The sequence below is a fragment of the Eretmochelys imbricata genome, chromosome 14 (genome assembly GCF_965152235.1).
Source record: "Eretmochelys imbricata isolate rEreImb1 chromosome 14, rEreImb1.hap1, whole genome shotgun sequence".
Lineage (NCBI taxonomy): Eukaryota > Metazoa > Chordata > Testudines > Cheloniidae > Eretmochelys > Eretmochelys imbricata.
The window spans coordinates 51,031,227-51,046,153 of record NC_135585.1 but is presented as its reverse complement, the minus strand read 5'-3'; the positions used below and the strand labels follow the sequence as shown (position 1 = coordinate 51,046,153).

Genomic DNA, 14,927 nt, shown 5'->3' with positions numbered 1-14,927 from the left:
GAATAGGAACATAATTAATGCCAGTCAACACAGCTTTATGGAAACTAGGTCTTGTAAAAAAACAAACAACCCTGATTTCATTCTTTGAAGAAATTAAATATTTAGTTAGTAAAGATAACTGGGTACATGTAATATGCTTAACACTTTTTAACTGCCTGGTATTCTGGTAACATTTTACTGCATGACAGTCTGGTAAAAAAATTAGCACTATACAATATCAATAAAGCACACATTAAATAAATAAAGAACTGGCTAAATGACAGATCTCAGGAAGTAGTTGTCAGTCGGGAAATCGTCATCAAATGGAGGTGTTTCTAGTGCGGTTCCTCGGGGATTGGGTCTAGAGCCCTCACAATACTCAACATTTTCATCAGGGATCTGGAAGTCAGTATAAAATCACTGCTGATCAAATTTGAAGATGGCACAGACATTGACCGAGTGGTCAAGAATGATGAGGACAGGGTCATCATCCAGAGTCATCTTGATCGCTTGGTAACCTGGGCCCGTTCAAACGTAATGCTTTTTAATAAGGCCAAATACCAGGTTGTACATTGAGGACTGAGGAATGCAGGGCGTAACTAAGGAAAAGGTGGCCCAGAAAGCAGTGATTCTGAAAAGGATTTAGGGGTCATAGCGGAGAAACAACTCAACATGAGCTCCCAATGCGAGGCTGTGGCAAAAAAGGCGAATGGGATGCTTCATGCATAAATGAGGCAGGGGCGGCAAGTTGTATGGGCCCATGGTGACCGTGCTCTAGGAATATTCGGAGCACAGGGGCCCAGCTCCACCAATGTTCGGGGCTGGGTCTCTCCCCCTGCCCCGCCTGCCGCTCCCGCCACCACCACCAGAGACACAGCAGGGCTAAAGCGGCTTCCTGCCCGCCCTCAGTCCACATGACGCATCACTCCTGGAAGTGGCTGGCACGTCCCTGCGGCCCCTTGGCGGGTGGTGGTGTCTCCGCACGCTGCCCCTGCCCCAAGCGCCAACTCTGCCATCGGAACTGTGGCCAATTGGAGCTGCGGGGGCGGTGCCTGTGGGCAGTGGCGCACGGAGACCCCTGGCCCCCCTGCCTAGGAGCCGCTGCCAGAGGGGTGTGGGGGTCACTTTATGGAGCCACCAGAGGTAAGCACCACACCCCTCTCCCGCATGCCAATCCCATGGCACAGCCCTCACCCCCTTCCCCACCTCAACCCCCTGCCCCAGCCCGGAGCCCACACTCTGCACCCAAACTCCCTCCCAGAGCCTGAACCCCAAACCCCCTCCCGCACCCAAACTCCCTCCCAGAGCCTGAACCCCAAACTCCCTCCCAGAGCCTTAGGCAGGTGTGTGTGTGGGGGCGGGGGAGAGACTTGGACCCTTCCTGGGCACCACCAAAAATTATACAAACCTGCTGCCCCTGAGCATCAGCATGGAGATGAATTTACCTCTGCATATGGCATTGGGGAGGCCAATCCCCGAATATCGGGTCCAGTTCTGGTAGCCACATTTTTAAAAGGATGTTGAAAAATGGGATCAGAGCCATAAAAATAATTTGAGGGTTGACGAAGGTGCCTTGCAATGAGAGATGTTACAAACTCAATCCATTTATCTTAAAATGGGCAGGTGGGTAGATTTGGGTACCTTTGGGTAGAGAAAATACTGGATGCTAAAGGGCTCATTAATTTAGAGGGGGAAAGTATAGCAAGAACCAATGCCTGGAAATTGAAGCCAGACAAACGCAAACTGGACTTAAGGGACATATTTTTTTTTTTTATCAGTGAGGATAATTAATCATTGGGACACATGACCAAGAAAGTGGTGGATTCCCCATCTCTTCCTATCAAGACTCGAGGTCTTTCAGGAAGATCTGCGTTAGCCAAACACATGTTATTGGCCTCAACATGGAAGTATCTGGGTGAAATTTTCTGAGCTGTGTTATATAGGAGCTCAGACTAAATGATCTAATGGTCCCTTCTGGCCATCAACTCTATAACTATCATGCCTTACACCTAGCATGGGCCCCCTTGAAGCGGTGAACCAGAAGGCTTGTGCCAGTGGCAGGGGTTCTAGGAGGTGGTGTGTTTATGCTATGGTGGATTTTAGGGGGTCGCCACTGATTCCGGGAGCTGGGCAGTTGGACTGTGTGGTTACAGCTCTCAGAAGATGGTGGTAGATAGGAGGCAGGTGAACGGGAAATGACAGACAGAGGGGATTTTCCCTCCTAGACAAGGGATTTTTGCCACAAAGAGTTGGCAGTTCCGGGATGTGCTCCCTGTGGCACACAGGGTTGGGGAAGGAACACCTCAAAGAAGATTCCCAGGTGGACTCGGAGTCTGTTAAAGGCTATTTTTACTCATGACTCAAGACAAAGGACTCTGGGAGCTTGAGAAACTAAATTTGACTTTATTCTTTCTAAGCCAGAAATAAAAGCTAAACTCTCCTCCCCACACCCAGTACCCAGCTCAGCACGAAGCATTTTGGCCCCAGCCCAGCACGGTGCTGTTCCCACTTCCCGCAGGCATCAGAAACGGAGCAATGTTGTACAGTGGGCAGAAAAATGCAGAGGATCCATTACAGATGCCGGGATTCAGTCACAGAGAAGCAAACGCTTTGAGAGCTGGAAAGCCAGGGAGCTCGGGTTAACGGGAGCCAGAGAACGGCGCGGCACCTCCAATCCCGGCTGAGGGTTTTATCCCCCTGGGATGTCCTTGGCATGCGTGGGGTGAGTGTGACAGAGAGAGTGAGTCTCTGTCATCTCAGTAAAGGACACTGTAGAGAGGGGGTATGCGTGAGAAGCTTGGTTCACGGACTCCTCATTGCTCTCCAGTCTCAGTGATGGATGTCAGCTGGCCTCAGGGCCGGCCAGGCTTGTTGACTTCACTAGTTTCCTTCCTGTCTCTGCTCAGTCTCGTCCTCCCAGGAATCACTGATGCGCCCAAATCACTCCACAAGCAGTGTCATTTGTAGCCCTTTGGGATTCAGGGACAGTTTCACCCAGTGATCACAAGCTAGTTCCTGTCTCTCTCTGGCTCCTATGTAGCAAGTTAACAATTCTCAGCCTCGGCTGTGTGGCTCTCCAGAGAAAACCCTGTAGTTTCCCAGCCCTTTATCTCTCTCCTGACTGTATCTCCCGTCACTCCAGGGATCAGGCAGGAACTTCCTTCCCTGTTTCAGTCCCTGCCTCTCGGCCTGCAACTCTCACACTGGCCCCATCAGTGTTTGTGCTGATGGTGATGTAAAATAATCATTGTTCAAATAACACTAAGATCTCATGGCAAAGGGTCGGAAAATGGTACAAATAAACCAAGAGCATTCTGGCAAATGGTCATTTGTCTTTTGGAGTCCCCACTAAATCTGCACTACGTCCTGTAAAACAAAACTAATATACTACTAGGTGACTAAACGGCCTTCAGCAAATAGAGAACAATCCACAATACAGGGTGGACTATAAGAAACTTTCAGGTTCATACATAGTGATATCCCAGAGCATGTTCCAGTTGATTCAAAATCAGGAGAACAGACTTACCCATACTCTCCTCTGAACTATCGACACCTGCTTCATTCGGCACCTTCTTATGTTGTCATGCTGGTTACAAAAGTTTTAACACCATCCTAATGAAAGGAGAAAATCCAAATTCCCATCTGATGGAAACTGGAATTTAAGCTCAGAACGATCACACAGTGTGGGGAATTCATTTGAATTCTCCCCCCAGGTCTGCAGCCCACATGAGTCTGACTTAGCATGAATGAAAGCAAAGATATGTGCACGGGCATTGGATTTTTTAAAATAAACTAAGGCCAGTCCTAGGGATGGAATTGATAGAATTTCTCTCCTGTGAGGAGTCTCTAATGTCAATTCCACTTGAAGCATTTTCCACATTAAAGATATTTAAGAGGTCTATTCCCTGTCTGACTTTCCTGATGCCTGATACAAGCTGACCCCAGCTGAAGCTTCTCCCATATTCAAGGTTTCTTTCCTCTGTGAATTCTCTGATGTCCAATATGGGTTGATTTCCGACTGAAACTTTTCCCACAGTCAAGGCATTTATAGGGTCTCTCTCCTGTGTGCATTCTCTGATGTTTAATAAGGGCCGTGTTGTCAATAAATCTTTTCCCACAGTCCAGGCACTTATATGGTCTCTCTCCTGTGTGAGTTCTTTGATGTGAAATTAGATTTGAGTTCCAGCTGAATGTTTTTCCACACTCAAGGCATTTATAGGGTTTCTCTCCTGTATGCGTTCGCTGATGTGAAATTAGGTATGAACTCTGATTGAAACTTTTCCCACAGTCCAAGCACTTATAGGGTTTATCTCCTGTGTGAGCACTCTGATGTGAAATAAGATCTGAGCTCAGAACAAAGCTTTTCCCACAGTCAAGACATTTGTAGGGTTTCTCACCTGTGTGGGTTCTCTCATGCCTAATAAGATCTGAGCTCTGAATGAAGCTTTTCCCACATTCCAGGCATTTATAAGGTTGTTCTCCTGTGTGGGTTCTCTGATGCCTAATAAGGTTTGAACCCTGATTGAAACCTTTCCCACAGTCAAGGCATTTATAGGGTTTCTCCCCTGTGTGGATCCTCTGATGTGAAATAAGGTTTGCGGTATGACTAAAACCTTTCCCACAGACAAGGCACTTATAGGGTTTCTCGCCAGTGTGGATCCTCTGATGGGAAATAAGATTTGAGCTCTGACTGAAAACTTTCCCACAGACAAGGCACTTGTAGGGTTTCTCTCCAGTGTGGACCTTCTGATGTGAAATAAGATGTGACCTCCGAATAAAGATTTTCCCACACTCGGTGCATGTGTTTTTTTTCTGCTCTCTGGGCATTCTCTGCTGGGCTGTGGTTTCCTTGAGGTCCTTGCAATCTCCACCATGATTTCTGGGTTCACACGTTTTCTTCCCTGGGTTGCATCCCAGAAGCCTCTCTGACCTGCGCTGATTTCCACAGGCTTTTCCTGGTTTACAATTCTCATAAAACTCCCCCTCAGATCTTCCCAATACTGTTTCCTGCAGACCCACGTCCTCACCACCTTCCCACTGTGGATTCTCCTTCTCATTCACCATCTCAGCACCCCCTGGAATACAGAGAGAGAATCCAGACAGCAGTCATCCCCCGTGCCGGGGAGAAAGGAACAAAAGGGGAACAGCAAAGAGGGGAAACACAACACAACAACTGCGGGGAGACTGAGAAAGGGAACATTTACTAACCCTTCTGTAATTTTTCCTTCTCTGAAGTGGGTCCCTGGTGCTCCATGATCCATTAAAACTGGGATGTTCCTGATCATCGTCTGAGCATAATGGAGCTTCATTCTTTTACACCCTCTCTCTCTCTCACTCTAGCTTCACATTGTGCTGCACCAGGGACAACAACGGCACCCCAGGGTGAAGCCAGGAACAGAGGTTTTAAAAATAAAGAAAAAATGGAGCCTCCATACTTGGACGAAATAACCTAATTCTAACAGACAACACAGAGCACCAGGAGCCCACAAAGGAGAAACTGGATTCTGCCTCCACATCCCTTCCAAACACCCTGGGGGAAGTAAAGTTGGGGAGGAAGCTCCTGACAGATTTCGGTCAGCATGGGTGAGTGACATCTGCTCCAAGAATGGAACTGGTCCCAGGAGGGGAGGGGAAGAGAAGAGACATGAATGAATACAGACAGGACAATACAATGCTTCTGCCACCTCAAAGGATGCAGGGATGGAGATGAATTAGGTCTCCCTTGTGTTTCAGACTCTCCTATCCCATGGCTGGGGGAGTGGAGATCAAAGTCTGTCAAACAAATTGTCAGGAGTATGAGGTCATTCCCCTGAAATCACAGGGTCTGTCTGCACAGCTGCTGAGAGGTGTAATTCCCAGCTTGGTGGATGGACAAGAACTAGCCTCTAACAATGGCAGGGTGGCCAAGGCAGCATGGGCTGTGGCTCGGATTAGCCACCTGAGTACAATCCTGCCCTGACCCTGGGCATGTACTCAGGAGGCTAGCCCTAGCCACTATCTTCCTGAGCTGGGAATCCCACCTCCCAGATGCCGTGTAGACGTAACCTAAGGGACTTGGGAAGAACCTGAGTAGAAGTCAAACTGGCCACATCATAGACCCCACCCCCCCCAGCTTCTAATAACCATGGGGACAGAAATCCCTTACCCAGTGAGGTCACCGTCTCGTAATTCTCCTGCATGACGTCCCTGTAGAGCGTTCTCTGACCGGGGTCCAGCAGAGACCCCTGCCCCTCACTGAAATACACAGCCACCTCCTCGAAGGCCGGTGCTCCTGAAACAACAAGAGTCCCCCACTCAGTACCTGCTGCCCCAGCCACAATCCTACCAGTCACGGGGCTGAAGGGTCAATAAAAAGTAAGTTCTGTGGGGGCCAGAATAGCAGCATCCCACCTCCAGCCTGCTCAGAGCAGCCAAGAGGCTTCAGAAGGGGAGAGAATTCCTTGTCCCTCCCAGCCGGTGGAGGAGGGCAGGGTCATCTCATTTATCACACACCTACTAGCCAGAGGCTGATACAGGAGGCAGAGCCCTCGAGCAGGGTCCAAGGACAGGAATCCCAACCCCCTCCCCATTCCCAGCAGCTGGGGGTGAGGGGACAGGGCCTCTCCCCTGGGCCTCACTGGTATGTGCCCCCTTCAAATTCCAGAGCAGCGTCTGGCTAGTGGGTTCAGGCTCCAGCACTGGGAGTCTGGTCAGTTTTCCCAGCCCTGCCCAGTGGGTTTCTTTCCCATTCCAGAAATGGGGGAATTTCCATCCCCACAAAGGGCCTGTTCTGAACATTATGCCACAGACTGAACGTGTCCCAGCAGGTTTGCCCCACTCTGTCACCACCTCCCTGGCCCTGTGTATTTCCTGCTCCAGCCCTTCGAACACAAACCCACCAGCAGCCTCCTGAAACTCCCTTCTCTGAATGGGTTTCCCATCCCCCAGCAGGATGTGTCGTAGTCACTGGGATCTGGCAGTCCTACCCCAATGGGGAGCTCCATTTTCAGAAAGGAGTGAAAGTTCATACAAAGTTACAATCACCTCTAAGAACAAATGTTGCTAGGAAAAGGTACCCAAAGGAGACAGTCTGGGTCAGCACAAACAGAAAGGTCCAAATAGTCATTGGAGGAGTGGACCTGAAACCTGGGTTTCCTAAAACCCAGGTGAGCACCCTGCCCCAGGGCTGGAGTCAGTCCCACTCTCTCTCACCCACCACATATGTAACCATTTATACATGGCGGAACAGTTTCAATGGGAGAGACTGGGGGATGTACCCCATAACCTTATGCTCCAAACTCCAGGAGAGGGTTCAGGGCTAGGAATCACTCAGCAGAGATAGCCATCTAAGTCCCTTTGCGGGGGCAGGGGCATATTACCCACCCCTCTCCACAGTATTTCCCATTGGCTAGCTCAAGCAGCTCCCCGGTCAGCAAGCTGTGTTTTGTGGATCCCATTTTTAGGTGCTTAGCTCTGCCCAGGGATAATATAGGGAGCCTAACTCAGGGCTGTGGATTCACACCTAAAAGTAATACTGACATCTCTCAGGTTTCAGAGTAACAGCCGTGTTAGTCTGTCTTCGCAAAAAGAAAAGGAGGACTTGTGGCACCTTAGAGACTAACCAATTTATTTGAGCATGAGCTTTCGTGAGCTACAGCTCACTTCATCGGATGCATACTGTGGAAACTGCAGCAGACATTATATGCACACAGAGACCATGAAACAATACCTCCTCCCACCCCACTGTCCTGCTGGTAATAGCTTATCTAAAGTGATCATCAAGTTGGGCCATTTCCAGCACAAATCCAGGTTTTCTCACCCTCCGCGCCCCCCCCCCCCCCCAAACTCACTCTCCTGCTGGTAATAGCCCATCCAAAGTGACCACTCTCTTCACAATGTGTGTGATAATCAAGGTGGGCCATTTCCTGCACAAATCCAGGTTCTCTCACTGACATCTCTGTACATCTAGCCCTCAGTGATTTTCCCCATCAGTATCTGGAAGACACTCGTACCCTAGTTACAGAGGAAACACTTGGATTCTCAGATATCATGGGGACATTTGATCATTGGGGAATTTAATCCCCCACCCACCCACTCTCCATTTGGTGTCACGGATTTTTAAAGCCAGAAGGGGGAGAGACCATTGAATTTAGAAAATCTAGTCTGACCTCCCGAACTCAAGAATTGGAGAACCCACCGCTTCCCTTAGTAGTTTTTTTCCAGTGGTTAATCACCCTAATTTTCCATTTGAATGTCTCTGACTTTCAGCCATTCTTTCTCCTTGTGTCTTTCTCTGCTAGATTCAAGGAGCTTTTAGAACCTGATATTTTCTTTTCATAATCAAGTCAATGACTCAGCTCAATATTTCTCCTTCAAAACGGAGGAACTCTTATCTAATTTTAAAATTAGAATGCAAGTATCAGTGAATTTTGAGATTTGATATTACTATTCGACAACTGAGACAAAATTAGGGAAATATGAGAGGATTCACATGTCAGCTAATTAGAAGGGAGAAGGCAAAAAAAATTTTCTTAATAGTGGTTATTTAGAGAAATAAGTAAGCACATTTATACAGATAACATATTAATCTATAAATAGAGAAACTGAACACATTTTGAGGGGATTTTATATCAAAATCTGGCAAGTGAGAAAAGAGAAAAACCAGCGGAGGGGTTCCAGAGAAATAGTTTTCTAATAGAGAGAAAACGGGCTAGATTAGTGGTGATTGTATTGCTATATTTATACACAGGCTTGACAGAATTTGATTTTTTTAATCATTTCAATGGATAATATCAATGTTTGTAAGTAGAAAAGGAGGACTTGTGGCACCTTAGAGACTAACCAATTTATTTGAGCATGAGCTTTCGTGAGCTACAGCATCCGATGAAGTGAGCTGTAGCTCACGAAAGCTTATGCGCAAATAAATTGGTTAGTCTCTAAGGTGCCACAAGTCCTCCTTTTCTTTTTGCGAATACAGACTAAACGGCTGTTACTCTGAAACCAATGTTTGTAAGGATTTCTTTTTGATTTTTTTTTTATTTGAATGTTCCCAGTTCCAGGAAGTTATGGGGTAGGTCAGACAATAATAATTTCATGACTGTAGACATGGGGACTCAAAGAGTTAAAGCTTTATAGTAATTAAAACAGAAATAGTCAGCATCACATGTCAAAATATACCAATATATATATTTATCTCTCTCCTTAAATCACACTGCAAGACATTCTCAAGCAGCTTTTTCCTTATTTTGCCTAACTGTACGTTTTGATTATTATTCATGGAAATGCTTTTTCATCCATTTGTGTGTGTAGGGTGAAACTGACGTTTACCCCCCAAAATCTCATCCTCCCAAGCCTATCTATATAGAACAGATTTATATCAATATAACCCACACTAACTACACTAAAAGCATGTCATTAAGCCTGTCTTGCACTCATACATTAGTGCTGTCGTCATCATGACTAGGTCGGAATATGAATAAGAGGCTGCTAGGCAGCTCTCCAACACCACTTTCCACAAGCCATTACCCTCTGATCCCACTGAGGGTTACCAAAAGAAACTACACCATTTGCTCAAGAAACTCTCTGAAAAAGCACAAGAACAAATCCGCACAGACACACCCCTGGAACCCCGACCTGGGGTATTCTATCTGCTACCCAAGATCCATGGAAATAACCTGGAAATCCTGGATGCCCCATCATCTCAGGCATTGGCACCCTGACAGCAGGATTGTCTGGCTATGTATTAGAGTAGCAGCCACGTTAGTCTGTATTTGCAAAAAGAAAAGGAGGACTTGTGGCACCTTAGAGACTAACCAATTTATTTGAGCATAAGCTTTCGTGAGCTACAGCTCACTTCATCGGATGCTGTAGCTCACGAAAGCTCATGCTCAGATAAATTGGTTAATTTCTAAGGTGCCACAAGTACTCCTTTTCTTTCTGGCTATGTAGACTTCCTTCTCAGGCCCTAAGCTACCAGCACTCCCAGATATCTTCGAGACACCACTGACTTCCTGAGGAAACTACAATCCATCGGTGAACTTCCAGAAAACACCATCCTGGCCACTATGGATGTAGAAGCCCTCTACACCAACATTCCGCACAAAGATGGACTACAAGCCATCAAGAACACTATCCCCGATAATGTCACGGCTAACCTGGTGGCTGAACTTTGTGACTTTGTCCTCACCCATAACTATTTCACATTTGGGGACAATGTATGCCTTCAAATCAGCGGCACTGCTATGGGTACCCGCATGGCCGCACAGTATGCCAACATTTTTATGGCTGACTTAGAACAACGCTTCCTCAGCTCTCGTCCCCTAATGCCCCTACTCTACTTGCGCTACATTGATGACATCTTCATCATCTGGACCCATGGAAAAGAAGCCCTTGAGGAATTCCACCATGATTTCTACAATTTCCATCCCACCATCAACCTCAGCCTGGACCAGTCCACACAAGAGATCCACTTCCTGGACGCTACGGTGCTAATAAGCGATGGTCACATAAACACCACCCTGTACCGGAAACCTACTGACCACTATTCCTACATGCCTCCAGCTTTCATCGAGACCACACCACATGATCCATTGTCTACAGCCAAGCTCTACGATACAACCGCATTTGCTCCAACCCCTCAGACAGAGACGAACACCTACAAGATCTCTATCAAGCATTCTTACAACTACAATACCCACCTGCTGAAGTGAAGAAACAGACTGACAGAGCCAGAAGAGTACCCAGAAGTCACCTACTACAGGACAGGCCCAACAAAGAAAATAACAGAATGCCACTAGCCATCACCTTCAGCCCCCAACTAAAACCTCTCCAATGCATCATCAAGGATCTACAACCTATCCTGAAGGACGACCCACCACTCTCACAGATCTTGGGAGACAGGCCAGTCCTTGCTTACAGACAGCTCCCCAACCTGAAGCAAATACTCACCAACAACCACACACCACACAACAGAACCACTAATCCAGGAACCTATCCTTGCAACAAAGCCCGTTGCCAACTGTGTCCACATATCTATTCAGGGGACACCATCATAGGGCCTAATCACATCAGCCACACTATCAGAGGCTCGTTCACCTGCACATCTACCAATGTGATATATGCCATCATGTGCCAGCAATGCCCCTCTGCCATGGACATTGGTCAAACTGGACAGTCTCTACATAAAAGAATAAATGGACACAAATCAGACATCAAGAATTATAACATTCAGAAACCAGTCGGAAAACACTTCAATCTCTCGGTCACTCGATTACAGACCTGAGAGTGGCAATTCTTCAACAAAATAACTTCAAAAACAGACTCCAACGAGAGACTGCTGAATTGGAATTCATTTGCAAACTGGATACAATTAACGGAGGCTTGAATAGAGACTGGGAGTGGATAGGTCATTACACAAAGTAAAACTATTTCCCCATGTTTATTCCCCACCCCCCATTGTTCCTCAGATGTTCTTGTCAACTGCTGGAAATGGCCCACCTTGATTATCACAACAAAAGGTTCCCCCCCCCCTTTTGCTAGTAATAGCTCACCTTGAGTGATCACTCTGGTTACAGTGTGTATGGTAACACCCATTGTTTCATGTTCTCTGTGTATATAAATCTCCCCACTGTATTTTCCACTGAATGCATCCGATGAAGTGAGCTGTAGCTCACGAAAGCTTATGCTCACATAAATTTGTTAGTCTCTAAGGTGCCACAAGTCCTCCTTTTCTTTTTACATTAGAACAAAGGTTCTCAAGCAGGGGTCTGGGTCCCCATGGGTGGCCACCAGCAGGTTTCAGGGGGTCCACCAAGCAGGGCCAGTGTTAGACTCCCTGGAGCCCAGGGCAGAAAGCCGAAGCCCCATTGTATGGGGCTGAAGCTGAAGCCTGAGCAACTTAGATTTGCGGGGACCCCTGTGGCGTGGGGCCCTGAACAATTGCCCTGCTTGCAACCCCCTAATGCCGGCCCTGGCTTTGTTGTGACACAGCTGGGCTGGGGAGTTTTTATAGCAAGTTGGGGGGGGGGCCTTTCAGAAAGAAAAAGGTTGAGACCCCCTGTAGTAGGAGACAGTGTGAGCGGGTCACACTCGGGGCTCTTCAGGAGAACAGGATCCTGCCCCCTTTCAGAGCAGGTGTCTCTGACGGAGCAAACAGGGCCCCAGCAGCCGGTCAGGGCTGGGGAGATTCACCCACCGCTGGGGCACGAAGGGGCCTGTCTCAGGGGAGGGAGGGGCTCTGAGTTTTGTAACGGGGTTACAATAAATCCCCCCCCCCCGACTCCATTTCAGCCTCATTTCTCTCCCCTCCCCGACAACCCAGCCCCAGGGACACAACAGGGAACCCCCCTGGGGCCCGCCCATGCCCCCCCCCGGCCGCTCTCCCCCCTGCCCGAACCCCCGCGCTGGCCCCGGGCGCAGATCCTGGGCAGAGCCCGGGCAGCGACTCGCCGCTGGGGCCGCAGCTCCGGTCCCTCCGCCAGGCGCTTCCCAGCCAGGGAGCAGCTTCCCGGGGCGGCGGGAGCTGGGGCTGCGGGGCCGCTTGTGCAGAGTCACTGTCCTGCCCGGCCCCGGCCCTTTCCCCGGGTCCCCCCATCACCTGCGGGCTCCGGCTCGGGGGCTGGTGCGGGCCGAGCCCGGGGCGGAGCGGGGGGTTAGTGCCGGGCTCTCCCCGCACAGACCCCGCCGGGGAGCAGCAGCGGCTCGGCCCGGCCCCCAACTCGCAATGGAGGATCTGACCCAGGAAGATAAACAGAGCCCGAGCGTGGGCAGGCTCCTAGGAAGGGAGGATGCTCAGTACCAGCTGCTGAAGCTGCTGCCGGGACTCTGCCCGCCCTTGGCATGACACTGAGTTTTTTATTCCTTGTAGAGCCTCATCATTCCCCTTCATGAACACCCTGCCGATGGATGCCACTGTGCTACTTAACTGATATTTTTAACAGCAAATAATCATTGAAAGTATTAATAGTTCCTAGCAGCTTCAGTATTCATGTCTCACCATGTTTCTAGCAGACCACTCCCTGTTTGCATTGCAACATTCGTTTTAATTCTATACTTTTGTTCCTTTTTTTCATTTTTTTTTTAAATACACAGGTTTATTCTTTGGGATCATGTGATATTCACGCTGACGGATTTCCAGGTTTGTTGTCTCCGATGAAGTGAGCTGTAGCTCACGAAAGCTCATGCTCAAATAAATTGGTTAGTCTCTAAGGTGCCACAAGTACTCCTTTTCTTTTTGCGAAAACTTCTTCAGTTTCTTCCCATGCGGATTCCCTTTCTTACCTGTTATTTTGCCTCTCTGTCCAGCACCAGCACCCAAGTGCTTTTCCATGTCAACAATTGTGTGTAGAACCTGGTTCCCAAATATTCACTGCAGGCCAGATTTTTAAAGGATGAAAGCACCTGGATGCTTCTGAAAATCCCAGTTGCCTAATTACCTTTAAAAATCTGGCCCAAAGGACACTATAGTATCCGTATCTTGTATGAAATCCTAATCAAAGGCAAATTTCTACTGTATTTTTTTTTTTTTACTAAATATAGGCACACAACCCTGAGATAAATTGATAACCAGGAGTATTCAAAAATCCATACACCTAAGATGGTGCACATTCCTAGAGCATTCAATACCACTTTGGACTTCCAGCAACACGATTTCCCCCTCCCTTTGTAATTGAAAACTTACTAAAAATCCTTAGTTTTAAGAATAATTCCCTATCTTGCAAACACTGAAGTGTCCACTTTACTCTTCTGTTACTTTGCTGTCATGACTGCTATCATGGTCCCTTTCAGTTGTTAGGCAAAAAGATTCTTTTCCCCAAGAATCAGGCAACCACAGACAATACTGAAGGGGGGTTTATTCACAGTACTGGGAAGACTGACAAGCCACTTCAAAAATATGGTGCCATATTATATTATATTATATTATGGCCAGTTATATACATTCTCTTATCAATTCATTTGCATTTATCTGTACATACGGAGACAGACATTGTTACAAATCAAGAGAAAACCCTGAACAAAGATAAAAATAAGAATGGTACGTACATATAGAGGTCATCCTAATTGCATCAAACATCTATAACTACCTTGTGGGGGAAGGAGGTGGGGTGGGAGTGGGTAGGGATGAGTGCTTACAGACATCCTGTGGGCTGTGAAAGGGCGGTTAGCATTGGTCTAAAAACTGAGTTACTGGGCAGGCATTGACCATATAAGCTGAGCTAAGGTATCAGGTATTGACAGAAACTATGTTCTTGCTTTTCAGCAGTTTCTGTCTTTTCGGCTGGCTGAATTTTAACTCTTTCCAAGCTGCCAGCTGCTGGTGTAGGCGACATGGTCATGGCTACTGTAAAGAAGGGCAAGCCTGAGCTCAGGAAGAAGGTGTACCTGGCAGTGGTAATTTGGCAGCGGAAATCGTATTGGAGAAAAGACGGGGTGTTCCTCTGTTTTGAAGACAACACGGGAGTGATAGTAAATAACAAAGGGGAAATGAAAGGCTCCACAATCACAGGCCCTGTGGCTAAGGAATGCGCAGATCTGTGGCCCAGGATAGCCTCCAATTGCTGGCAGCATCGCATAAACCTGCTCCATCCTCGTTGTAAAGATAAAATAAAAGTGGTTGCACCAAAAAACAAAACAAAACAAACAAACAAAAAAACCCCACAGTCTTCTCTTCTCCAAAGTAAACAAAGTCCATTTTTTTCAGTCTTCCTCGCATGTCATGGTTTTCTAGCCCTCTAACCATTTTTGTTGCTCTCCTCTGGACTTTCTCCAATTTGTCCACATCTTTCCTGAAGTGTGGTGCCCAGAACTGGACACAGTACTCCACTTGAGGCCTTATCAGTGCTGAGTAGAGAGGAAGAATTACTTCTTGTGTCTTACTTATAACACTCCTGCTAATACATCTCTGACACTGAGCGCTCTTGTATTCACACCCTACACACTATTGTAATAATCTTTGTACAAAATAGGCCTTG

The 14,927-nt window shown here is 47.6% G+C and overlaps 1 protein-coding gene across 2 annotated transcripts in view; it reads right to left on the bottom strand.

The window, feature by feature from the left end:
* Positions 1 to 2,362: 2,362 nt before the first annotated feature.
* LOC144274602 (uncharacterized) overlaps positions 2,363 to 14,927 on the bottom strand; it is a 35,517-nt gene continuing 22,952 nt past the window's right edge. Inside the window, exons 1-3 of one of the 2 annotated variants that reach the window (XM_077833557.1) lie at positions 12,554 to 12,671; positions 6,125 to 6,250; positions 2,363 to 5,054 (exon numbers count right to left, since the gene is read on the bottom strand). In XM_077833557.1, coding sequence (XP_077689683.1) covers positions 3,943 to 5,054; positions 6,125 to 6,158 — 1,146 coding nt within the window. In that variant the 5' untranslated portion in view covers positions 6,159 to 6,250; positions 12,554 to 12,671 and the 3' untranslated portion in view covers positions 2,363 to 3,942. Of the gene's footprint in view, positions 5,055 to 6,124; positions 6,251 to 12,553; positions 12,672 to 14,927 lie in introns of those variants that run through there. The other variant, XR_013347899.1, reaches the window with a different exon arrangement.